General features: G+C 44.9%; 3 protein-coding genes and 3 non-coding genes across 8 annotated transcripts in view; all 6 read left to right on the plus strand.

Moving 5' to 3' along the window:
* Positions 1-218: 218 nt before the first annotated feature.
* On the plus strand, positions 219-5,617 carry ccnt1 (cyclin T1; the record flags this gene model as incomplete). Of its 2 annotated transcripts, none has more annotated exon segments than XM_062390981.1 (8): positions 219-300; positions 403-531; positions 1,195-1,255; positions 1,920-1,982; positions 2,107-2,152; positions 2,300-2,463; positions 2,597-2,667; positions 3,199-5,617. In XM_062390981.1, coding segments are annotated over 8 exon segments (1,879 nt in total), but the record flags the coding sequence as incomplete, so codon positions are not given.
* Positions 5,618-7,274: 1,657 nt separating this feature from the next.
* kansl2 (KAT8 regulatory NSL complex subunit 2) lies at positions 7,275-14,250 on the plus strand. 2 transcript variants are annotated; one of them, XM_062390995.1, is made up of 9 exons: positions 7,275-7,386; positions 8,910-9,167; positions 9,256-9,428; positions 9,546-9,660; positions 11,409-11,572; positions 11,688-11,851; positions 12,025-12,121; positions 12,738-12,991; positions 13,908-14,250. In XM_062390995.1, the coding sequence occupies exons 2-9, from the start codon at positions 8,917-8,919 to the stop codon at positions 14,124-14,126; spliced, it is 1,437 nt and encodes a 478-aa protein (XP_062246979.1). In that variant the 5' UTR covers positions 7,275-7,386; positions 8,910-8,916; the 3' UTR covers positions 14,127-14,250. The 2 variants fall into 2 exon arrangements, with proteins under 2 accessions (XP_062246979.1, XP_062246978.1); XM_062390994.1 differs by lacking the exon at positions 7,275-7,386 and adding an exon at positions 7,727-7,747.
* LOC133957900 (small nucleolar RNA SNORA2/SNORA34 family) lies at positions 8,579-8,713 on the plus strand. The gene has a single exon (XR_009921663.1). It is a non-coding gene; the product is annotated as a small nucleolar RNA SNORA2/SNORA34 family (small nucleolar RNA).
* On the plus strand, positions 10,545-10,679 carry LOC133957899 (small nucleolar RNA SNORA2/SNORA34 family). The gene has a single exon (XR_009921662.1). It is a non-coding gene; the product is annotated as a small nucleolar RNA SNORA2/SNORA34 family (small nucleolar RNA).
* On the plus strand, positions 12,217-12,351 carry LOC133957898 (small nucleolar RNA SNORA2/SNORA34 family). Its single transcript, XR_009921661.1, has one exon. It is a non-coding gene; the product is annotated as a small nucleolar RNA SNORA2/SNORA34 family (small nucleolar RNA).
* Positions 14,251-15,652: 1,402 nt separating the features above from the next.
* nckap5l (NCK-associated protein 5-like) overlaps positions 15,653-24,105 on the plus strand; it is a 28,954-nt gene continuing 20,501 nt past the window's right edge. The window contains exon 1 of the mRNA XM_062390960.1: positions 15,653-15,809. The gene's annotated coding sequence lies outside the window, so the exon portion shown is untranslated. The remainder of the gene's footprint in view (positions 15,810-24,105) is intronic.

Consider the following 24,105-nt stretch of genomic DNA (forward strand, 5'->3'; position numbering starts at 1 on the left):
TTGTTTATTTAGAACATCTTCCGGTTAACCTCAAGAGCTGTGCAGCTAGCAGGGCTTCAACTTCACTGCTCAGGAGCTGCTGGGGCAATATCAGGATGTTATATTAGTTCATGTTAAACTCCTAACTTGTGTTGTTTCACGTGCAAACACCTTATAGTCCCGTTCAAACTAGCACGTGTGGTACGGTGTTGATATTGTCCTTAACCTCCATGTGTCAGGTCCCAACTTACAATTAATACAGCCATTGTGTACATGCACCGATTCTACATGGTCCAGTCTTTCACCAGGTTTCACAGAAATGTAAGTATTGTTTTGTCGTCTCCACCTCAGGTCCCACATGCAGCTGTCAGTGAGGAAGCATTCATCACTTCATGGTGGTTTGTGTTTTTCTTCTGTCACCAGGTCATTTCTCCTGCAGCTCTCTTCCTCGCAGCTAAGGTGGAGGAGCAGCCCCGGAAGCTGGAGCATGTTATCAAAGTGGCCCATGCATGCCTCAACCCCCAGGACCCTTCACCAGATGTACGCAGCGAAGTAAGTGAAAGTTTTCTGCACTTTCCTTCGACTCCTCATGAGTTTACCCGATGGAGGATTCGTGGCAACATTGGCTTAAAGATAATCTGTTTAAATTAAGAGACCTCTTTTTGGTTTATCGGTTCTACCGAACAACAAATTGGTATTAATCTTTTATTCACAGCAGTGGGCGTCAACGTAATCATTGTTCCAAGTGAGCCCCCCCCCCCCCCATCACATCTCCCTGCTCCTGATATGATCTCTTTGATTAAGGCCAACAGCTATTTTAACTCGTCTTTATCCTTGCGTTTCACATTGCATCTTAAACCGGGTGTTTTATTATGAGCTGTTGGTACTCAGGATGTTGGGGTTGCATGAAACATTCTTTGACAGACAAAAAAGACAAAATGCATCCCACTGTCTGTTGGTTTTCAGTCATCCAGGTAATGTGATGTCTGTTATTTGTAAAACAAGAGCATCTGTACAGGCTGCACAGCTTTAATCAGCTCCACGTGAAAGGTAGGTTTAATATATGTTGGACCGTAGTACACACCCAACCTTTCATTTTGTTATGGATGCAATAAGATGTATGGTATCCAAAATCACAAAGCATGTGCAGTTGCTCTTGTTCGACAATGGATAGAGGGCGCCCCGTGAGTAACGTGCCTGTCCTCTCAACCTCAGGCCTACCTGCAACAAGCCCAAGACCTGGTCATTCTTGAGAGCATAATACTCCAGACCTTGGGTAAGTTTGGAAGGAAGAACTGGGTCCCTTGATTCCCCTCCAGAAACATGTGATTGTAAAATAGTGCTAACATTTGGTTTACTTTTGTCCACAGAAACTCTATATGCTGTTAGAAGCAAAGTGAAAGTGATGTTCATGCTTCATTTTAGCATTCACGTAACCCACCGGTTCATAACTCATCATTTTGTTTGTTTTGGTTAAATCTCACGTCTTCCTCTTCATGTTTTTAGCCGTTTTTTTTGTAGGTCTGTGTGATGACGTGCTGCATTATCATCAGATCAATGGTTCCTAGTATGTCCATTGTAGACTGTTTGATCTCATGCCATGTTCAAAATAACACTCTTTGATTTAATTCCCCGTCAAGCGACAGAATATGAGGCGAGAAATACATTTAAAACCCAACAGACTTGTCATTAATGATCTTCACATTCAACAGCTGATTTTTCTGATGTTGTCCAGGAAGTTATGAGAAGACAATGCAAAGGGACATCCCACATTAATCTTTGCAAAACTTACTTTGGTGTAATGCTATCGACTTTCTTATTTCCAGGGATTAATGATTACATCTGAATGGGGAAATTGGCATGGAAATTGGGTTTAGCTCTATCGCCTGGTGCATATATTAGTTCTTAAGCTCTTTCTCCTTGTCCTCCTTTTATTACAGCTTTTGAAATCACCATTGACCATCCACATACTCATGTTGTCAAGTGCACTCAGCTCGTCAGAGGTGAGAATCAATTCCTAAGTTGTGAAATTCTGTTTAGAAATGTCAGCACGATTTGTAAAGTGGCAAATCCCTTCTTTGAAACTTCAGGTTTTAATTGTATTTGTTTGATCTGTTGTTGTTCCAGCGAGTAAGGATCTGGCCCAAACATCTTACTTTATGGCTACGAACAGGTATAGTCACAGTTACCTGTAAAACATAGGCTTTCCAGTTTTTAAGTGTAATCCTCAAACTCAATATACTGAATGTCTGTTCTCTCTCTCTCTTTGCCTTTCTTTTTTGTTTTTCGCTGCCTTCCTGGGACGTATCCTGCCACGTAGTCTGCACTTAACCACGTTCTGCCTGCAGTACAGTCCGCCAGTTGTGGCCTGTGTGTGCATCCACCTCGCTTGCAAATGGTCCAACTGGGAGATCCCTGTGTCCACAGATGGCAAACACTGGTGGGAGTATGTTGATCCCACAGTCACCCTGGAACTGCTGGATGGTATGTGCCATAAATGACGTCAGATTACAAGCAGGAATGATGAGTCTATGAAGGGCATGTAATGCAGCCCCAAGCAAATGATCTGAGTTTTTGGGACTATTATAACTGAACTGTTACCTGTATCTTCTCTCAGAGCTCACACATGAGTTCCTGCAAATTCTGGAGAAAACACCCAGCAGGTTGAAACGGATTCGAAACTGGAAGGTAACTCTTTATTCCCCGTTGATCCTTTATGAACTGCAGTGCACAACCCAGCCATCCATTAGGGCTTTAACCATTCTCCAAATCCACTGTTCAGCTCAGGCCAGTGGCGGCTGGTTATCGTGCCTTTTGCATTGATGCAGAGATGTTTTTTGGTTTCGCACCCACAACTCTGTCCACAGTAGCTCATTGCCGACTCTTGTGTAAGCCTCGGGTCCTGTGGTTTTTAAGGTTTAAGGAACTACATTCACTTTTATTTGGCCGTCACTCAACACCAGGAAGTTTTATGTATTTATAAATTAACCAAATAATATTTGAAAACTATTTCTATTGAATGATCCCAGGTGCTTCCGGTCTACCTGGTAGCTGTTCTGTTTGGGGTTGGGCACAGAGACGTGTTGCGGTTCTGTCTTCTGGAATCGTGTTAGGGAACGTTTTGGCTGTTAACCCGTGATTTAGGTCTCGGTTTGAGAATCATGAAAACTTTTTTAGTTGCCGCACTTAACCACAACTATCTGTTTCCTTGATGTCCAGGCTGGAGGTCAGACCCCGAAAGCCAAGCCCAAAGTCCAGGAAGAGGGTGACCAGCGGGATACCATGATGAGCATGATCTCTATGGCTTCATCTGAGAGTACTGTTGCGGGTTTGATGAGCCTCTCCGCTCCGCCATCTGCTTCGTCTTCTTCATCCGCGGGTGAAAAGGAGAGGGGCGCGTCTGGCAGTGCGGCGACTTGGAGTGGAAAAGGTCAGGCTGCGGCTGAACAGCTGCAGCTGATTAACAACGACGTCCATGTCCCGGCAAGGGTGTCGCTGAGTGAGTACCGGGCCAAGAATGCTGACGTCCTGGCCGCCCAGAAGAGGAAGCTGGAGAACATGGAGGCGAGTGTGAAGAGGGACTACGCTAATGCTGCCCAGGCTCTCATTGGTCAGCAGCAGAGGAAAGAGAAGCATCATCATCACCAGCAGCAGACCAGCTCATCCTCTTCTGACATGTCCAGTCCTTCGCCCATTATTCTAAAAATCCCCCTGGAGAAGGAAAGACATGAAAGGGGCTCTCTGAAAATGCGGATCCCTGTAGCAGGGGGAGGAGGCAGCGGCCCCCGGGATCAGGATATTAAAGTCAGAATTCGAGTGCCTGAGAAACAAAAGGGGAGTTCGGGGGAGGAGGGAAAGAGCAGGGAAAAGCATAGGGACCGGTCTAACCATCACCATCATCACCACCACCATCATTCCTCTTCTGGCAATGCCTCACTTTCCTCTTCACATAAACATTCATCTAGCTCTGGCGGAGCAGTAGGTAACAGCAAAAAAGTCCCCAGCGACTCCTCTAGAACAAGCTCTTCCTCCTCCTCCACGTCACGCAAGAGGACACACTCCCAGGAAGGCGCAGCAGTCGCTCACCCCACCACAAAAGTCAGCAAGGCCTCTAGGAATTCCTACCAGCTACCGTCCCTGTCTTCCTCCTCTGGGCAAACTCTTGGGCACGGCCCTGACATTCTCCCTGCCCTGGGCCTGCCCCTCCTTCCAGGGAGCTACCCGCACACCAAAGGTGACAAGACGGACACTAACGGGCACGGCACAGCAGGCGGGGCCCAGTCGAACGAGTACCAGGACACTTTTGAAATGCTAAACTCTCTTCTGAGCGCACAAGGGGTCCAGCCCTCCCAGCCGTCCATGTTTGACTACAGATCCCAATTTGGGGAGTATCGGTACAGCGGTGCCCCCCGGGGGAACAACTCCAGACCACCTCCACTGCCTTCAGACCCACCCCCACCACTGCCCCCACTGCCCAAATGAACTCCTGATCAAGAGATGTTATGGACATTATGCTCGGCATCACAAACATCCATCTTGTTACATCAAGTATTGCATTTTTTTTTTTTTTTGGGACTCAACCATGTTTTTCTTATTGGGCTTCAGTGTGACAGCAGAGAAATGTTATTGTGAGACAAATAAGTTTTTTTTACAGTTCACTTCTGGGGCAATAATAAGGCTTGAAAAGCAAAATGTGATCAAATGAGAGGAAGGTGTAGATATTTTTTTTGTCTTTTATTAACTCAAAGGAAATGCAATGATGGGACCTGATTACTGTAGTAGAGGAAGTCATCGTCTTGAAATCATAAGGAAACTGAAAGATTTCCATCACATCTTCTTACCGATTGTCTTTTTTATAATGTTTTTATAGTGTGTTATTTATTAATTGAATACTTAAAAAAAACATGTTCCCCTTTTATACCTTTTTTTTTTTTAAGGCTTTCCCTCAATGTTATTTTTGGCAGAGGGATAATTCCTTATCAAGACTGTACAGGCTAGTTTGAGAGTGCATGTCTCCAAAGCCATCTTTTAAATATTTTTGTCTTTTTTAAATATTTTTCTTTTTTTTTAACAGCCATAACCTAAAAAAATGGTATTTTACCCCTGGTGTTTATTTTCTTTTCTTCATTATTTCGTCAACTTGTACAAAGATTGTAAAAATGTTTTAAACAAACATGAATTATTTTTTACATTTTGTTATAAAAATTGCAAAAAAAAGAGATGTAAATTAAGGAAGCTTGTACTTTGGTTTTTAGATTTCCAGTGTTGCAGTCATTGTTTTAAATGGTTGTAAAATATTCACATTCAGCTCTTTACTGATTACACTAATGGACAAACGTTCATACCAAGAATATACATTTATGGTTTATCAAAGCGTTCAGAGTTCAGACATATCTACCCAGTATGGTCACAATAAAGACGCTACCAGCAACCAACTTTGTGGTGACCATATTGTTCAGTGTACAACAAAGTATTTACAATACAGATTATAAAAGACTAATCATGGGTCTGTCTTTATGGGTGTCCTTCGTGTATGCATTTCCTTTTTGGGATGTATTTGCATTTGTAAACCACAGTGTATGCAGTGTCAATTCATTCTGGTCTAAATTAGTCATGTTAAAGTTGTCTTTTGACTCCATACCGTGCATCTTCTATTTAATCCCATCAGACGCCATGAGTCAACAAAATGTTTACATGTGTTCTTTCAGTTGTGACATCATACACGGCAGACAGGTTCTCGACATACCTCCACTACAGTACGGTCATTTGCATGAAGCATAATACTGTAATTAATCTGAATCAATGTTAACATTTTGTGTTGGATCTAAAATAGTGAAAGAGGTGCTACTTTTTTGGCAAGAAAATCGGGTATCATCTGTATATTTCATTCATATTAAGCTTTATATGGTTTTGATTGTATAATATTACTGCTTTTAACCTGCGTTCTGTTTGTTTCGGTTTGTAATGAAAAAAACATTTGTTTTTAGGCAGTTCACAGTAATGCAGTACAAAAAATCAGCCATACAATTGTAAAATATTTTTGTTCCCTTGCTCAATGGTAATTGTGCGGAAAGAGTACAGCTCTTTGCTCAGGCAGCAGAGGTTTTATTAGTTATTGTAACAGGGAAACAGTAAATGCACTGAATATTTATCTCAGTAGGATTGCCTACAATGCAACTGACCATGTGTTATATGTATTGTGGTTAGACTATTATTAGAGTGGATGTCCAATATATCATTGCCATTTAATAACTTTACTGTTTTGGATCCGGACAAATCTTCCCTTCTAAGTATTAACTTTATGCTGTGAAAAGGTCGTACAAAAGGACACACATTTTTAAAATAAATCCATATGTGAGAAAAACAAGACACTCATGCAACCTATCAATGCAAAACCACATTGCTACAATAAGTTTCGTGTTTTTTCATGTCTTGGTGTTTTCAGTGACACTCAGGTCTGGAAATGAAACGTTATGGGATTTTTGTTTTGTTTTAGTTAAAAGGTTTTACTCCACCGGTCAGACGTTTTAGAACACCTCCACTTCTCAAGTTGTTGCTGAAATTGACTCAGTAAACCCTGTGTCCTCCTTTAACCTTAACTATGAAATGTGTTGAGACCCTGGGTTCATTCCACAATGGACATTTATCATTGTGTGGAAAGTTTTGATGCAGAAAGTCCCACAAATAAGTTGCATTTATTTGCTTTAATTCCAAATCACCTAGATCTAAACATGCAGAATGTGCTGCTGCTCTTTGACCATTTGAAGCCCCCGTCCAACCTGTTTTGTGCTCATCATTTTGCTGCAGGATGAGCCCCTGACCAAACAACATGTCTGCCTTGGTTTCCTGCCCTTTCTCTCACAATTCTGACATACACAACACAACTTTCTGCAGGAGAGCAAAGAACTAATAATCCAAGTGAGGCTGTTTGGTTCTGCACAGACATTTGTAAGTTTTTGGTTTCATCTGCAGCAACTTTCGAGGATTGCTTTACTTCAGTGCTGCAGGAAATTCACACCCTGGCACTTTACTACGTACATTTACAGCATGTAAGGTTATTTGCTGACTTCTAATGGCTCAGTTCTCAACAGGAACAGGCCCAGTGGAGGTGTTTTAATGCTTTTGAGCAGGAGTGTATGTGAACACTGTCTTTTTGATATCATGTGGTTGCTTTATTCCCAATTAAAGTCAATAAATATTTTAAGAAAAACGCCCGTTGGTTTTGTTTTTCGCGTGTTTCCAAACCGCTGCGGGTGAAGCGGCTGCAGGTTCGAGTGGCGTCCCGTTCAGCCAATCAGACGCCTGGGGGTGGGGCGCCTCCGCCAGTGGGAGCACTGATCGGGCGGGGCGAAGCCGCAGTGTACGCAGAGCTGCAGCAGCGGGACGAAGGCGAACAACCGACGCGAGGTAAGTACCGTGAAACCGTCAGTTACACCCTGGTTGTGTCCGTGCTGTTCCGCCCGCTTCGACGGTGGACAGTCACCGGACCCTCAGCCGCCACGGGTCCGTTAAAACTCGCCTCCCGCCCGCAGAATGTGGAGAATTAGCGGAATGCTAGGGCTAGCTGTGGCTAAACCAAGATGGCGAGTCCCCCATCGCCTGAGAGTGACGCAGCGAAGAGAGGCGGGCTGATGTGCGGCTCGATGCCGGGAGACACGCGTTAAACTCGGGGTGACATGTCCCTCTGTCGTTGGTCCCTCCTGGAGACACCGGGTCTCCGTCTGGACCGAACCGGTTCTGAAACAAGGAGCTGTTTGTTTTCATGCGCGTGAGTGTACGAGGACGCGTTAGCTCACTTGACCCACCTGCGCACTTTAATGTATTAATGATAAATAACACGCGGTATGTTCCTCCAGCTGTTATTACACCGTAACTAGCATTTCAGATTAATATCAGACATTCATACTTTTAAAGTAACAGTTAACTTGTATTACCTGTGACCTTTGCACGCAGTTTGTTTAACGGCTAAATAAAAGCCACGTGGGTTTTCATCCATTGCGCAATCCCCCCCTTGCATATTTTGCATTAAATTTTTTTTATAGTTATATTTGCACACATTCAAAACAGCAAATTCCGTGTAAAACTTGCGTGTCAACAATATCTAAATTTGAATTATGATTTGTTTTCATGCAGATCCGCGGCAGTTGATATTGTACTTTAAACTTTCATGGCCCGTGGCCATGTTTTCAAGAGTCTGCCTTCGTCCACACGAGGCCAGAGAAGTTCATGTCCAGCTCTTATTAGCACGATGCAGCTCGTTTACCACTTATCAAAACATACATATTGTACGGTTATTGTTTTTATCTGTCAAACGTCGACATTAAAGTTTCAGGTGGTAACATGTTATAAACTATATGTTGTTTCACTAGTGGTAGAGGTAGCTAGCAAGACAAAAACAAATATTGTATTATGTTAATGCCATAAGGATATTTCTTTAAATGTTTAGTTTTGAATCCTCACATTTAAGAACGTGAAATGATTGTTTGACATTTGAAATTGTCTCAAAAGACGTAGATCTGGTAAATGTGCTCCATCACTTGAGGTTATATCTTTGTCTATAAAATGTATATTGTATTTTATCTATTGAGTCATATTCCTTCAGGCTTTGAATCAAGACCACCAGTTTGTTGTAGCTGTTGGTTTCAAATTGAGCCGACATTAACTCCTCCCTGTGGTCTGTTGATTTCTCCCAGAGTTAATATGGGGCTCATCACTTCAGTTGGAAGGAACAAAATCATTTATAAACCCGCCTTTAATTTATGAACCCACTTTATCGGTGCGTAAGGTGATATTTCAGATATCTTGTTTTTTATAAACTATCATTTCAAACCAATCATTTGTGTAAGTGAGCGTCTTTCTAGACATGAATTAGAGAAGCTTGTGAACAAGGCACATTAAATAATCTAAATCCCTTCCTTTAATTTTTGTAGAGTAACAATGAACAGGATTCGAATCCACGTTTTGCCGTCAAGTCGGAACCGGGTCGCCCAGCCCCCCCGACCCCAGGAGCCTCAGGCCTGCTCCTTCACCCAGCGACCATGCTCCCACCCCCGTCTGGAAGGCCTGGACTTCTGCCTCAAACACATCCTGGAGGACAAGACCGCCCCGTACAAGCAGTGCAGCTACGTCTCCTCCAAGAACGGCAAGCGCTGTCCCAACGCCGCTCCGAAAGTAGAGAAGAAAGAAGGGTGAGTAGGAAATGGAGTCTATAATGTCTCCTGCTTGATTAACACCTGAGAAAAGGCCGAGCAGCTTTCTGACTTCTATGTTCTCCAGCGCGATGCTCTGTGCAGAACACGCTCGCAGGAACGCCATGGCTCTGCGAGCTCAGACCAGAAAGGCGGCGTCCGCTCCCTCCCCAGAATCACTGTTGACTCAGCTCAGTGGCTTCAACCGTGCAGAGACACACGGCCTTGATGGAGGTCGTTCAGAAGGAAGTCGAGTTGCAGGTAAATGGTCAAGTTCAGTCCGATTAATACTTTGTCAACTCTGTGACATGAATCTGGTGAAGATAGGGGAGAAGTGTAGAAGTAAATCTGATGTTTAACAATATCCTCTCTGCGCAGATGAAGACAGTCTGAGCGACGAGGACCAGGGACCAATGGTTCTCGACCAGACATGGAGAGGAGACCCCGACAGTGAAGCGGACAGTGTGGACAGTGATCACGAGGATCCTCTTAAGTACGTGGACTCATCGATCCGCCCATCACCTTCTACTGTGAATTCACATTGTCAAGCTTCTTTCTGTTCATCACCTCAAACCCTCAATTATCTGCATCAAGCAATATGTGTCAGCTGATGGTTAAAACATTCTGAGCAGATTTCAAGTACGTAGCTGGTAGGTGAATAAATTATGATGAAAATTCATAATGCAAACTAAGAAACACAAAATGGAGGAACTGGGCAAAAACATGAAAAAATTAACCGCAAACGGTGAAATGGCCACAAACAGATCATGGAAAACCAAACGTGATTATAATAAATCTTTAATCAGCAGTCTCATTTAAATCAAAATAATACTGAAATGTTGTTTTATTTATTGTATTAATTGGAGAAATAAGATAATTAATATTAAGCCTATAGAACACGCTGCATTTAATCAAATGTAAAAGGTCTGTTACATTCGAGGGGAGGAAAAATATAAATAACCCAGTGAAAAAAAAATTCGGGGCAGCAGATGAATATACAAACAATAGCAGTTTATGAACAATGAAGCAAAACAACTTTCCAAAAAGGAAAGTGACACCGAGTAGCAGCTGTAACAACTGAACTCAACAACCATTATTTTTTTTTTAAGCTGTTAAACGTCATAATTAATGATTCAGGCAGAAACTTATCACAGTGATAGTTGTAGCTGCTCGATTCCCCACAGAACTTAAGACACAAACAAAAATTTAATTTTTTTAATGCCACAGGGATATTTTTTAAATGTTTAGTTTTGATCCTCACATTTGAGAACGTGACAGGATTGTTTGACATTTGAAAGAAAATATGTTCCACCACTTGAAGTTATGTCTTTGTCTATAAAAGGTATATTGTAATTTATCTATTGAGTCATATTCCTTCAGGCTTTGAATCAAGACCACCAGTTTGTTGTAGCTGTTGGTTTCAAATTGAGCCGACATTAACTCCTTCCTGTGGTCTGTTGATTTCTCCCAGAGTTAACATGGGGCTCATCACTTCAGTTGGAAGGAACACAATCATTTATCAACTCACCTTTAATTTATGAACCCACTTTATCGGCGTGTAATGTGATATCAGATATCTTGTTTTGTTAAACTCACATTTTAAAACATTTTCTTATTTTGAAATTTAATCAGCAGTTTCATTTTAAATCAGTTTGACAACCACCAGTCAACACACTATCCTTTTTGAAAGTATAAAACTGCATGTTTTATCTATTGTATTAATTGGAGAAATATATAATTAATATTAAGCCTATAGAACACGCTGAGTACAATAAAATGTTGTAGAAGGTCTGTTACGATCAAGGGGATGAGGGGAGTTATAATATAAATAACCCAGTGAAAAAGAATCCTGGGAATCCTGAAAAAAACCTGATTGTTATTAATAAACAATGAACTGAAATCAACGTTTTAAAAGGGAAAGTGACACAGAGTAGCAGCTTTAACAATTTAACTAAAAACCACAACTTAAATAAACTAAATGGTCACGTTATCAACACCATCACACGCAGCTTGATTGCTGCCACTGGTCCCAGTGGGGTTGGTTTGCTGTCCTCTTAACCACCATGGCCTGATTGGTGATTGAGCCCAGCCGTGCACACTCACACAGCGGCCACCTGAGTGGACAGTCATTATCCCAGTTGGTGTCTTCAGACTCGAGGAGCTGGTTGGAGGACTTGCACAGAGCTGTGGATCGTTTACTGGTCGTTGAACTTGTGAACTAAAGTATTTGTTGTCTTGTAGACATGCAGGTGTTTACACAGCAGAGGAGGTGGCTCTCATCACCCGGGAGAAGCTCATCAGGCTCCAGTCTCTCTACATCGACCAGTTCAAACGCCTGCAGCACCTGCTGAAGGAGAAGAAGCGCAGATACCTGCACAACCGCAAAGTGGAGCATGAATCTCTCGGTAAACACACACCACTATAAACACGTTTCTCTTTGTTAACCCGTGTTCAACAGTTTCTGTTCACTCCCACTCATGTTCTCAGAGCCTCACTGATATCTGCTCATGTTGCTCACAGGGAGCGGTCTGCTCACGGGTCCTGAAGGGCTGTCCACGAAGGAGAGGGAGAACCTGAAGAAGCTCAAAGCTCTGCGTCGATACCGTCGTCGGTACGGCGTGGAAGCTCTGCTGCACCGGCAGCTGAGGGAGCGGAGGCAGGCCGTGACAGACGGGGGTCTCCAGGTGAGACTCATCGAGAGGAAACATTAAATTACTGTCAGTTCACTGAAGCACAAAGATTCTCACTCTGAGTGCTTGTGTCTGGTCGTGTTTATTGATTATCTGACCACATTTGACAACATGCTTGTTGTGTTTGCTGCATTGACTTCATCTGACACTTGTGTCCTCTGCTGTAGCCACACTCGAGAACCGTGTACGAGAAGTGCATCTCGTTCGTGGAGGGAAGCCGGTGTATCAACCCCTGCCTGCCGATGACCCGGCACTGTGTCTTACGTATCCTCAACCAGTAGATTGATCTGTTTCCAAACAAGAATCCACACATTCTGTATTGAATGGAAGAAAATCTGACCCTACTGAGTCATATTCCTTAGGCTTTGAATCAAGACCACCAGTTTGTTGTAGCTGTTGGTTTCAAATTGAGCCGACATGAACTCCTTCCTGTGGTCTGTTGATTTCTCCCAGAGTTACCATGGGGCTCATCACTTCAGTTGGAAGGAACAAAGACCTTTATTAACCCGTCTTTTGTTAATGAACCCAAAGTATTGTATGTCTAGCCGTGTGCTTTAATGTTATTAATTAACTGCAAGTTAACACAGTTGTTCTCTCAGACAGACGGTGATAAACTCCAAATACTTGTGTTGCAAGTATTCTTGTAGTGAGAAAAATCAGTAAATACAAAACTAATCAGCCGTAAAATGAACAGTCTAGATTTATGTAACTACAGTACACGATGAGATTTATATTGAGAACAGATTATATTCATAAGAATGTTTGTGTTACTAAGAAACAGTGAGTTTAAAATTTCCAAGTAAAGCACTTTAAAAATGTGTAGTTTCTTTATCTGTTTAGTTGAAGTCTGTGACTTCCCTTGACTCCCCGACATCTGCAGATATTTTCCAGGACGGTAATCAGGTGCTTTTCAAAATGTGTCCCGGCCTGAAAGACGTCCCCTGTGAGCGCACCGTGCACATGGGTCAGTCCGACGACCCTCGCTGCACGCTTCACCTCACCCTGCCCCCCCCCATGTTCCAGCCGGAGCAGGAGACGCCACCACAGGACCAGCTCGCCCTCGCAAGCAGAGACATGTATCTGAGTGCAGCAGAGCTCCAGCCCACAGAGAGCCTTCCCTTAGAGTTCAGTGATGTACGTAGTTATTACCCAGCTACTCTCTTCTAACGCTGTTCTGTAACAAACATGGTACTTAATATTAAATACTCAACAATCAGTAAAAGATGTGACGATGCTCGTGTGTGGGACAGGAGTGAGAGTGAAACACAGGGAGATGGTCCAGGCCTTCCATACACAGAGAGGAGCTTGTGCTAATAGCAGATAGTTGGGGTCAAATCTCCATTTGTGAGAAAGTGTTCAATTTGCTCGTGGGCATCAAATGACCTCTGGCTGTGTGGAGCCGTCAAGCTCAGGTTTGCAGAAAACTCCTTGTGGTTGAGTCGGATCAAGGTTCTACTACAGATGAGCTTCTCCAGAATTTGTGAATGATCTTGCTGCCGAGCCACACAGAGCCTGGGCCGAGCGTATGTGAGGTTTCTGGTTTCCCTCAAAGTAAAGTAGACCTCTGTACTAAACTCAATGCCAGGACTCCGCTTTGAGGCCATCCTGCAAATATTCCACAATAAAAACTTGAATGACAAACGATTGAAATCAGTTTACAGATTCTCAGGAGTGCTTTTACTTTGAAATGAGCACAGACACCAAACCTGATTGTGATTCAGCAAGACTAAAAAACATGCAGATTGGAAAAGGTTCTGAGTTCTGGTGTTGAACAAACAACCAGACCAAGACGGCTCGAGGAGGGAGCTGCAGACTACCACAGCTTTTCAAATTCAAGTGCTGCTTCTGTAAGATTTAGTTTCTCTCGGATTCTGTGAATTTGGCTCAAACACAAAGTGACGGCACCTGAAGCTGGTTGCACCACCCCACCCCCTCAGTACGTCTAGATCAGTTGTCCCAGAACAAAGCTGCTTATACACAGAACTGCAAATGGCTCCTATGACAAGTTTGTTGTGAAGCTTTAGATGTCATAAATATCCCTGTCATGCAGGACCTGGATGTGGAAGGGGACGGGATGCAGGGCCCGCCGTCACCTCTTCAGTTTGACACGGCTCTGGCCCTGGAGGACCAGACTATCAGAGCCATCGCCGAGGCCCCGATGGACCTCCTGACCGGAGAGGACCCGGACCAGGGGGACCTGGACGCCTCAGGACAGGAGCTTTCAGAAAGAGATGTGGATTCCATCATGGACGACCGGGTTCCCTCGTGATCTGGGTCCTCCGATGATGAAATCTTCTTTGTATGTCACTCTGTTATAATCTGGTCCAATAAATTCTTGGTGACTGTGTCAGACTGAACAAAAACATTGAAATAAAGTTCTCTTCTGCACTTGAGTTGCACTGTGGACTCTGCATGGCTTCACGTCAAGGTTCAACACATCCTGACATGTTCAACATAATAAACCTGGGGATAAGTGCCTCAGTAAAACAAAAGATTTAAATAAGTTTGAATCACATTTCTGGTTGTGCTGTCGAGTCAAACTGTATATATCAAAAACTGATGCTGTGATTTCACCTTCATTGTCTCACAAGCTACACAAAGCTCAGAGTAATAAATGTCCAGATGTTTGGGAAACAAGTGGCTGAATCGAGTGGATAAGGAAACAAGTTATTCTGCTGTCTCCACAATCTTGCAACATATGTTGTGTGTATGATGCACAGGTGGTGTTAGAGGTCTTAGGAGGTGAAGAAGATGCAAGTTCTTCATAAAGTTCACAAACTGCCCTTGTGAATAGAATCATTAGATGGTTTTAATCAGGCACCAATAAAACACTGCCTCCTACAGGCTGAGAGGAGGACCACAGGCTCGTGGCAGCAGGAGTCACAACGAGACACTTCAGAGGAACCTGCAGATGTATATCTTCTCGTTGGGTCCTTCGAGAACAAGGGGATTCAGTTTTAATGTAAAATACAGTTCTGTCATTTCACTGTGTAGGAAAAAGGTGTGAAGTCTACAGATACAGGACAAATCCAAGGGTTCATTTCTCTTCTATTTGGGTTTCTTTGTTTTAAGACCTGCAGCGAAGAGAAGTGAAGATAGGGTTTATTAGAGGAGAAAATATTTATTGCCTATTGTCTCTGACTTATTCATATTTAAAAACACCTATGTTAAGCTTTTAGTAAAACACTTAAAACATATGATTTGAAATGTCTTTGTTCAGTTGTTGAGGAGCTACAGAATCTAACAGAGTGAATTTTACCCTTTAAAAAGTTAAATTCTGGAAATGATTGATTTGATGTGATGAGTTCAAGATGAACCTGAACTCTGAAATGGGTTTTTATGCAGAAAGAGCAAAAATGGACGTGTGAGGTTCTTCTTTATGTCCCTGAGGGAACCAGTGAGTGTTGTGTTGGTCCCTGCTGTAAGAAACAACTATACTGCTTTGCAGGTTGTGTTATTAAACGTGAACAATCCCACAAGACAGTGATTTGACCTTTGATTGACAGTCCATCTCTATCAGACACACGTTGACTGTGCAACTTCGTCCTGGAGCTCTATTTATTCTGTTGTCGTTTTTTACTCTGTTGTGGATTAAATTGCTCTGAAACTGTAATTCCCACTCGCATCCACAGATAAACAGATTCTGGTCCCTGGTGCTTCTCGTCCTGACCCGTGGATCCATCTTCACGTGCAGCCTGCTGCTCGTGGGGGTGGGGGGGGAGCTGAAGTCATGTTTGGCAGCGTGGGGCAGCCTATGACCAGCAGAGGAAAAAATGGGGCGGGTAATGCAATTTCATACAATGACATCACTTTTCCTGAACCCAAACAGAGGGAGGCTGCAGCGGCGAGCGGAGCGGAGGACACCGCCGGAGAAAGGAGCTCCAGGAGAAGAAGAACCTCCTCCATCCCCCGCGTCCTCCTGCGGAGCTTCTCCTCTTCACGGCCACATGAGGTGAGTGGGAGCACCCGCAGGGGGAAATGGGTGTGGGGGGGACTCGATGTGGCTCGGTGTGTTTCGCCGCAGCTCGACACCGACACCGCGGCTCGGTGTGTGTCTGGAGGAAAGTGTCGCGAAGCCTCGAACGCTCCGGTTCGTTTTCTGTCTTTGTGCGTTTTCAGATTCAAAGTGCGTTTCTCTCCTGCGTGTTTCCTCCACGCGCCTGTGCGCAAAGGGCGGAACGACACCGGCCGACGGGGCGCAGGGATTTGGGGTTTGCACAGGGCCCTGATGCCCCCCCCCCCTTCCTCCTCTCTCAGCCCTGATCCTCTTGTTCACATTCAGCTGCAGAGAAACTGGGTTTGATGGTTTTGCCAGCAGAGAGAAAAGGGAACCAGCAGGAGGAAGTGACACGTGAGTCTGAGCCGCTTCTTCATTCCTCAGAGGAGAGAGAGAGAGAGAGAGAGAGAGAGAGAGAGAGGATTGTTTACTGCAGCAGAACATCACTTTAATTCAGGCTCCACCGTCATGGTGCTGGGATGAAGATGAAGATGAGGATGTGTGTCTGCAGAGATGGAGGATAGACCTTCCTCTCATGTGGAGCCACTGATCCAGATTCAGTCAATCTGGATCGACCTCCCTGTTGAGTGGAAGTCTCAGAACGTCCCACTGATCTGTGAGTGTTGATCTTCAGGTCTTCAGAGCTGCCTGCTCCTCTGACTGTTCTTCTTCTCTGTGGATCCAGGAGTTCTGGAGATGTCCCTGAACCCTCCTGCGTCACGTGAAGCTATTCAGACACATTAACGAGGATTCAATCACCATGAATCATAGTTTATCTTGTTTTGATTCAATCTGCTTCCACCTTCTGGTTCATCACTCGATTTAAAGTCACGTAACATCAGCTGGTCTGAGGGACGGAGGTCTGTGAGATGTTTGCCATGTTGTGCAGCTGGATGGAGACAGCAGAGCCTCAGAGGAACATGCTCCTCTGAGTGTTCTTCTCCTTTGTTAGTTATTTAGCAGGATTACACAAACACTTGGGTTCAGAGGGATTTGATCTGAACCCGGTGGACGGATGTGGTTCAGGGTCAGAGAGGAACACGTTACATTCCAGGAGTCTTTGAGATGTCACTAAACCATCCTGCGTCACGAGAAGCCATTGAGACACATTTAAGAGGATTTAATCACAATGACTCGTTGTTCACCTCGTTTCAATTCAATCAGCTTCCTGTTCAGCAGCTGATTCAAAGTCCAACCACCGCTTATTGTTTTCTGATGTTTGACCTTCACTGTGCAGCGTGACCTTTAATTCAGGTTCCACATGTTCCACCTGAGAGCGGAATCGGGATCTGAGCTCATTTTAAACCTCAGAGTGTGATGATGATGATCAAGAGGACGTCCAGCAGTTACTCGTTTATACAGTTATTATACAAAGTGATTAGAAAACATGTCAGAATATCTTTAGGTCCTCAAACATGTAACTTGTGTAGCTTCTGGTGGTGTAAAGTAATCTTTCCTTTTCACAATAAGAGCATCCACCTGTTCTTCTAACGCACACTTTACCTTACTAGTGCACAAAAGGTCTGAATGAAGATTGGAAAACAAAACGGTGAAATCAGTGTGTTGATAAAAAGAAAACACAACAAACTTCAGTGTTGGATGGAAACGTGTGAGACTGTATAAACTAAACTTTTAACTACCAGAGGCTGATTCTCACTTTAACTCCGGGACAGTTCATCATCTGGTTTATTAAAGTGAAACTTCCTCAAGTTGTTTTTTCTTACAATTAGTTTGTTTTATCTGAAAAAGCCCAAAAAGAATCTTTTCTAAATCACAAACCCCAGAGGGCTCCCAGCCGCTCCCCCCCCCCCCCCCCCCCCCCATCGGACCGTTGGAAAACCAATAATCGATTATTAAAACACATGGATTATTTTCTGCCCAGTGACTAATTGATAAATGGTTGCAGCTGTAATGAGGTTACTCCCAATGACCTCAGTGTACGTAGTGGATTTGATTAATGCCCACATTACCTAAAGGGATTAGAAGCTGTGTTGGCAGCAGAAACTTGTGATCGGACCAAAGTTCCCAGAGCAGCTTCTCCGTGGACGTGAAAACCTCCAGAGCGTCTGAACGGCTCCGTGGTCACCGGGATGGGTTCTGGTCGGTTCTCACTCTGTGGAGGAATTTTTATTGGCAATAAAACACGTTGTGGAGCTATTTCACATTTAAAAACATCTCAGATATGTTCGTGTGGTTATTAGAAACACCCACAGTTAACGATGCGTGCCGGTTGGTTGGAGGCCAGACATCCACGCTCAGGCTGTTCTCATTGTCTCAACGTCCTCTGGACAGAGACCGAGCTTTAGGTCGGAGGACATGAGCACGGAGGGACGGTTTGAGCTCGGTGTCTTCTGGAGCGCAGCCTCGAGGAGATGGCCGACGCTCAGGCTGTAAAATATTTAAGTTTCACTGAAGATCTCCTCTGAACCGCTCGATGAATCTTTTAGTGTCTGCAGGCAGCGTTTCCTAATTTCTGCCTCGAAAAGGAGAAGACGTCTCCATCGTGTCCTTCTCAAGTCCTCTGCTGAGGTCATGCTGCAGCTTGTTGTTTTTGGCCACTGCTGACAAACGTCATGTGAGAAACTCTTGAAGCCTCAGCGGCACAAAGACTCATCAGGAAATCAGAGGAGAGGTTCCAGACGAGGGGATTTGTCTTTCAGGGATTTGAGATGAACGTCCAGAGAAACGTCTGATCGTAGAAACGTAAAGATTCTAGAACATGTTCTAGAACGAGTGTCATTCAGATACAAAATGGATCAAACTGTCAAATCTAGACAATCTGCTGTTGATAGTAATCATATTGTCGTAAAACTGAACTATAAACAGTGAAGATCGTGGAAAAATATATCTGAGTGATAAAAATACAAACTACGAGTGTATTTCTTATGTTACACGCTCGTGTCAAGAGGAATATGTGAAAACATCTCATCCTCTTATAGAGATGATCAGATCTAAGGTGAACTGATTCTCCTCCTTCATCAGAAGAAAGTAGAACCTGAGGCTCAGACGACAGCAGCCGGAGGAACAACCTGCTGGACCTTTCCGGCTCTGGATCATTGACTCACTGGATTAATTTTCAGTTGCTTCACGTAAATCAAAGAGTTTAAACGTGTCACACGTGAAACAACGTTTGCTCAGGAGCGCGAGGACCCGGTCGGTGCCGTGAGCACTGACCTCAGAGCTGCAGATAAATGTGGTTCCACTCTGCGCTCTTCACGTGACACGTACGAAACCGCGTGTTTGAGAGCGATTGAAGTTCTGTGAGCGCTCGGGCCCAGTGCAGCCCCGAGAAGCACATCCGAGCTGCATTACATCACGAGGAGCCGAGCCAGGGCCTGGTTCCAGTGTAATGAGCAGAGTGAGAGCTCGCTCGCCCTGCGCCTCTAATCGCTCCCAGATGTGCTGCACGTCTCTGTGTCCCACACCGTGTAACAGACGCCACATCGGGGGTGTTCAGACTTTATTATGGAAGGGAAACGTGGCGCGGAGTGAGTGTGTAATTTGGCCGTTGGTTCCCTGTTAACTGGGTTTGGTTATTAAATGGTTTATTAGGCGTTGCAGTGAAAAACCACAGAACGTAACAGAGTTGAACCAATTAGACGACTGATCAGCTCTGTGGACGACAGGAGATAAATCATCAGGTCTCCTTCAGGAAGTGGATTCAAACAACTAACTGTCCCACAACTAACTCTAACTCTAACTAACTAACTGGGCTCTGGAACTCAAGTCCAGTTAGAAAAGTTAATCGACAGAAAATGAACAAACAGCCTCTGAGGCTCAAGCTCCTCAAAGCTCCAAGGATCCATCGTTAATGAATCAAAAACTAGTCAACAAATTGATTTATAGTGAAAATAACAGTTTCAAACATCCAATCATTTCAATTTCAAGCTCTAATGTGTTCTCTAAAGAAAACGTGTTGATGTGGATGAAGCTTCAGAACATTGTGTCCCTCTGGAGTTCTCACAGTCCAACGTGATTCCTTGTTGTTCATCCGATCTAAACCTCTAAAATAATCACTTTATAATAACAAACAACCGAACTGGAGCACGTTTCACAGATTGTCTTTGCTCTACATGAGTCCGGTTGTTCACTTTCGACTCTACATCGTTTTGAATCCCGAGCAGAGCAGCCTCCGGACGCTCAAGGTCGACCCCCCCGCGGTGAAGTCTCACTCTATAAGGTCGTGGTTGAGCGTGTTTTACAAAGAGGACGGAGCAACGGGACAATAATGCAATGTGGTGGTGGGGGGGCAGACAGGTCAGAACCTCCTGTAGTCGGCCTATCTCTGTCCCCCAACCCCCCCCCCCCCCCCTGCATAGACAACCCTGCTTTGAAGATAGGCTGGGGCTGGGATGTCTCCTTATCAGTTCAGCCCTTTATCCCCCCCCCCCCCCCCATCTGATGCATGCAGGTACTGTAGATACAAGGTTTATACACCAAAGGCTCCGCATTAGCATCGCAAAATATTCATCAGTTCCCCCACAGAGCGGCTGCGATAGGACCGAGCTCCCAGTAGGAGGGAGGGGGGGGGGGGTTGGCTCCGCTGCAGATCATCATCTCCTCTGTTTACTCGCACACAGTCGAGATATTTTCACCAAACTGAATTATCTTCACCTGCAACGTGTCCTCCCACCTCCCCCCGTCTTCTCCAGGATTAGTTTGCTCCTGAGCAGGAACAGCTTCGTGTTTCCCATCTTCACACACGACCTCTGGAACACCAGTGAATGAGTCGAGGAATCCCAGTCGCTCGCCAGAGGACTCACTCCCAGTCCACCCTGCAGAGGAATCTGTGGTCGCACAAACATTGAAGCTGGCGAAGCAGCTTCAGCTTCCTGCAGCTGTAACAAACATTCGATTCATCGGAGCAGCCAGAGAAAATATCGTCTGGAATGTAACTTGAATCAATTCAGTGGAACCAGGTCTGCAGCCGCCTCCGGTTTGGCCACAAAAGGAATTGAATGTGTTCGATTCTGCTCTTTTTTCTCTTGTGTCGACACAATCAGTTCAGATTCTGCTCTGAGTGATGACCTGGATCAAGACGGGGGGGGGGGGCACTGTGTCTTTGTGAACGCCTTGCAGTTTATTTTCATTTGTCTTAAAATAAGTTTGTTATTGAGGCGCGTTGCGAGCCCCCCCCGACCCCTCCGGCCCCGGAGCCCTGTCCCACAAGGTGCTCACGAGCTTCCTGTTTCCAAACCTCTGCATCAGGGCGACCTCTGACCCCCGAGGAACACGCAGCGCTCGGCCCGTGGAGGTCTCGTTGGTCGGAGTGAGGGAGAGCACTTTGTTTGGAGGCTCGGACCAGGATCTCCATATATAACCCCCCCCTATATTATCTATTATTCTGTACCATAAATAGTTCTTCCTCTTGGCCCGACCTCGGGAAGAGGATGTGGAAGATGAGTGTGCGTTGTGCGGCCGCCTCGGGTTTGAGCCTCTGCGGCTGGCGGCCAGATGTGAGCAGATGTGGAGAAGATGTCCGTAGCTCCACCACTTCTCCTCAACCTCCTCTGCTCTCCTGCTCCGTCCTCTGGGTGACAGAACACAAAGGATTCTGGGTAATTCAGCTGGTTGTCGACTGGTTCTGTCCAGTCCGGGTTCACACGTCCTGTGTCACTGTTCAAAAGCAGGAGTCGAGTATTTAATACAACAGGAATTGAAACAATCCTTGAGATGAAGATATTTTACTACAGCAGCAGAAAGAATAGAACAGTTTGAGAAAAGCTCAGATTCCAGATGTAAATCTTTACATTTCAAAGTCTCAAAGCTTCTCAAACGTTTGCTCTTTTCTTTTGTTTTCTGATGATCTTTGACTCAAGAGGAGACAAAACAAATTCATTTCTTAACTCGAGTTTCAGGGAATAATCACATTTTATACGAAGAACGTGACTTTATTGTAGATCTGTCAGCTCGGGTCTGAATGATCAGAACCTGATTTCACCAGTCCATCGTCCTGATGCCTTCTTCCCACATGACTCTGCTGCTGCCATGGCCAGGGGACTGGACCCGATGGCAGCTTCTGGAGGAACTCGCCTCGTTCAGCCTCCACATGTTTTCCAGTCACTTCCAGGTTCAGCAGTTTGGTGTGAACATGAGTCATCGAGGATCAGGTAGTGGAGGTTCTGCTGACACACATGGAAACGCAGCTGCTCCTCGACGTGTGGCTGGTGGAGGCTCCGCCCCTCTGCGGAGGCCCCGCCCCTCTTTGGAGTATTTACAGTGGTATGAAACCGGCCGTCTCCGGGGCCGTGACAAACGGTTTTCATTACGGAGCTTTTATGATCGTAGAAATGAACCTCGGAGCAAAATCTAAATCCTTTCACGTGTTCTGGATTTATTGAGGTCGTGGCCGCTCTGCAGGGAGACCTGATAAAAGCCTCTAAAGGTGCGAGTGCTGCTAATAAGAGTTTCCAGCATCAAGGAATCTCCTGATTGTTTTATTAATAATTCATTAATTGGCTTTTTAAACAGTAACAATAATTTCACAAAGCTCAAGTTAACACATTGTAAAACTCAATGAATTTAGTTTAGTTTCTTCGAAAGCAAATAAATGTTGTGAAATCTGTCTGAGATGAGAACCAGTGATTTGTTTTACTACATTTAGAAAAAAACTATTTTAAATTCACTTTACAGATGACAGTTAAAAAACCTTACAAAGGTAAACAAGCCTTTATTTACCTGAGTCGATGTCTGAAAACAACGACTGTGAGACTGATGCTGATGAGAAACAACAATCACACAGAAACAAAAACACTTCCTTGCTCGTGGTTTTCCTCTCGCTCGATGAATGCAGCGTTCGGCACTGGGAGTGATGGGAGTTCCTCTCGTTATCACTGAACCAGTCTGTAGCAGCCGCTGGTAATGGGAGCGCTGACCACAACCACTGACTTCCTAATGAGCCAAGGCTTCATGCAAATCAGTCGGGGGGGGGGGGGGGGGGGGTTCTGGTTCCAGCTGCAGACCCTTCACATCCCCACGCTGAGGCCCGAGCGTCACACGTCCTCCTGGTGGACGCCCTCCGTCCTCACCCGTTCACATTACTCCCCCATTAAGCTGTCCGCTCCTCAATGGGGGTTTGTGTCCTCCAGTCTGATTTACAGCTCTGGATTCAGGATCGCTCCGGCACGGCCCTCGCTGGGTCCGCCGCCATCTGAGAACCACAGAGCAGTCACAGAGTGCCATCTGCTAACGGCTCGCTGCTCTCTGTGTCTGTAGCTTCCTGCCTCAGACCAGTACTCGTGAGTAATCGACCAAATGTTTATTGATTCATCGTTAAAAAGTCTATAAAGTGTCAGAACTGAGGAAATCCCCCCACAGCTGAGGTTGGACTTTTATTATGATCTGCAACAGAAAGTCAGTTAACTCCTCCTGGAAAACAAAGTGGACCACTGGAGCTCACTCTGGTGGTTCCACCTGAAGAACAGGACGTCTAAACCTTCCATTCTATTTGATCGGCTCTGAAATGATCCAGAGGGTGAAGTTGTTCCTCTTGTAGAAGCTCTGGAGAACCTCCGACTGAGTGAAGACAGCAGGAGCAAGCGATCAGTTGTGTTGATGACGTTTCACTCCACAGACACACGACTGAAAAGCAAAGAGGTCAAATCTAGAAGTCAGCAGGATCGTAGAGCTTCTGGAAACAGAGTCACGTGATTCCAGAAGCAGAAGCTCTACGTCAGGTCAACACGTTGTAGTGAAGGAGTCCGATCTCCTGCCATGGTCTTCACACCTGAAACACGACCTGGGTCAGGGAAGAACCCATGAACTGGTTTGTGTGGTAGAACATTTTTAATGGAGAATAATGGATTTTAATGGAGGGACAGATGTTTTTAGATGTTCCAGTTCGATAGAGTTTAAGGTTCAGGTTCATATATTCTTTATTTCTTCTGATCATTGTGGGAGAAGCTTCGTGAGGACACGTTTCATCCGACTCGTTATCCCCACGTTGAGTTTCTCCAGCACTCAGGGAAGCTCCTCGCTCGGGGGAAAGTGTGGGGGGGGTGACAATAGGCCTTTTATGTGCAGAGTTCTCCTCATTCCCTTGTGTTAGCCCAAGGGGACCATGTGACCGGCTCATTCAGGTCATGTCGGCCTGTTCAGCCTTTGACCCTCTTAGGGGGAAGCTTCTCCCTCACTGTCCCGTCCGTCCCACAGAGACGTCTCTGAGCGTCAGTGTTCGTTAAAAAAAACCCTCCTGTGGTTCTGTCTTTGTGTTTCCCTGGACCAGGCGGCCCGTTAAAGTTCTGGGTTCGAT

Source organism: Platichthys flesus, chromosome 7, assembly GCF_949316205.1.
Source record: "Platichthys flesus chromosome 7, fPlaFle2.1, whole genome shotgun sequence".
Lineage (NCBI taxonomy): Eukaryota > Metazoa > Chordata > Actinopteri > Pleuronectiformes > Pleuronectidae > Platichthys > Platichthys flesus.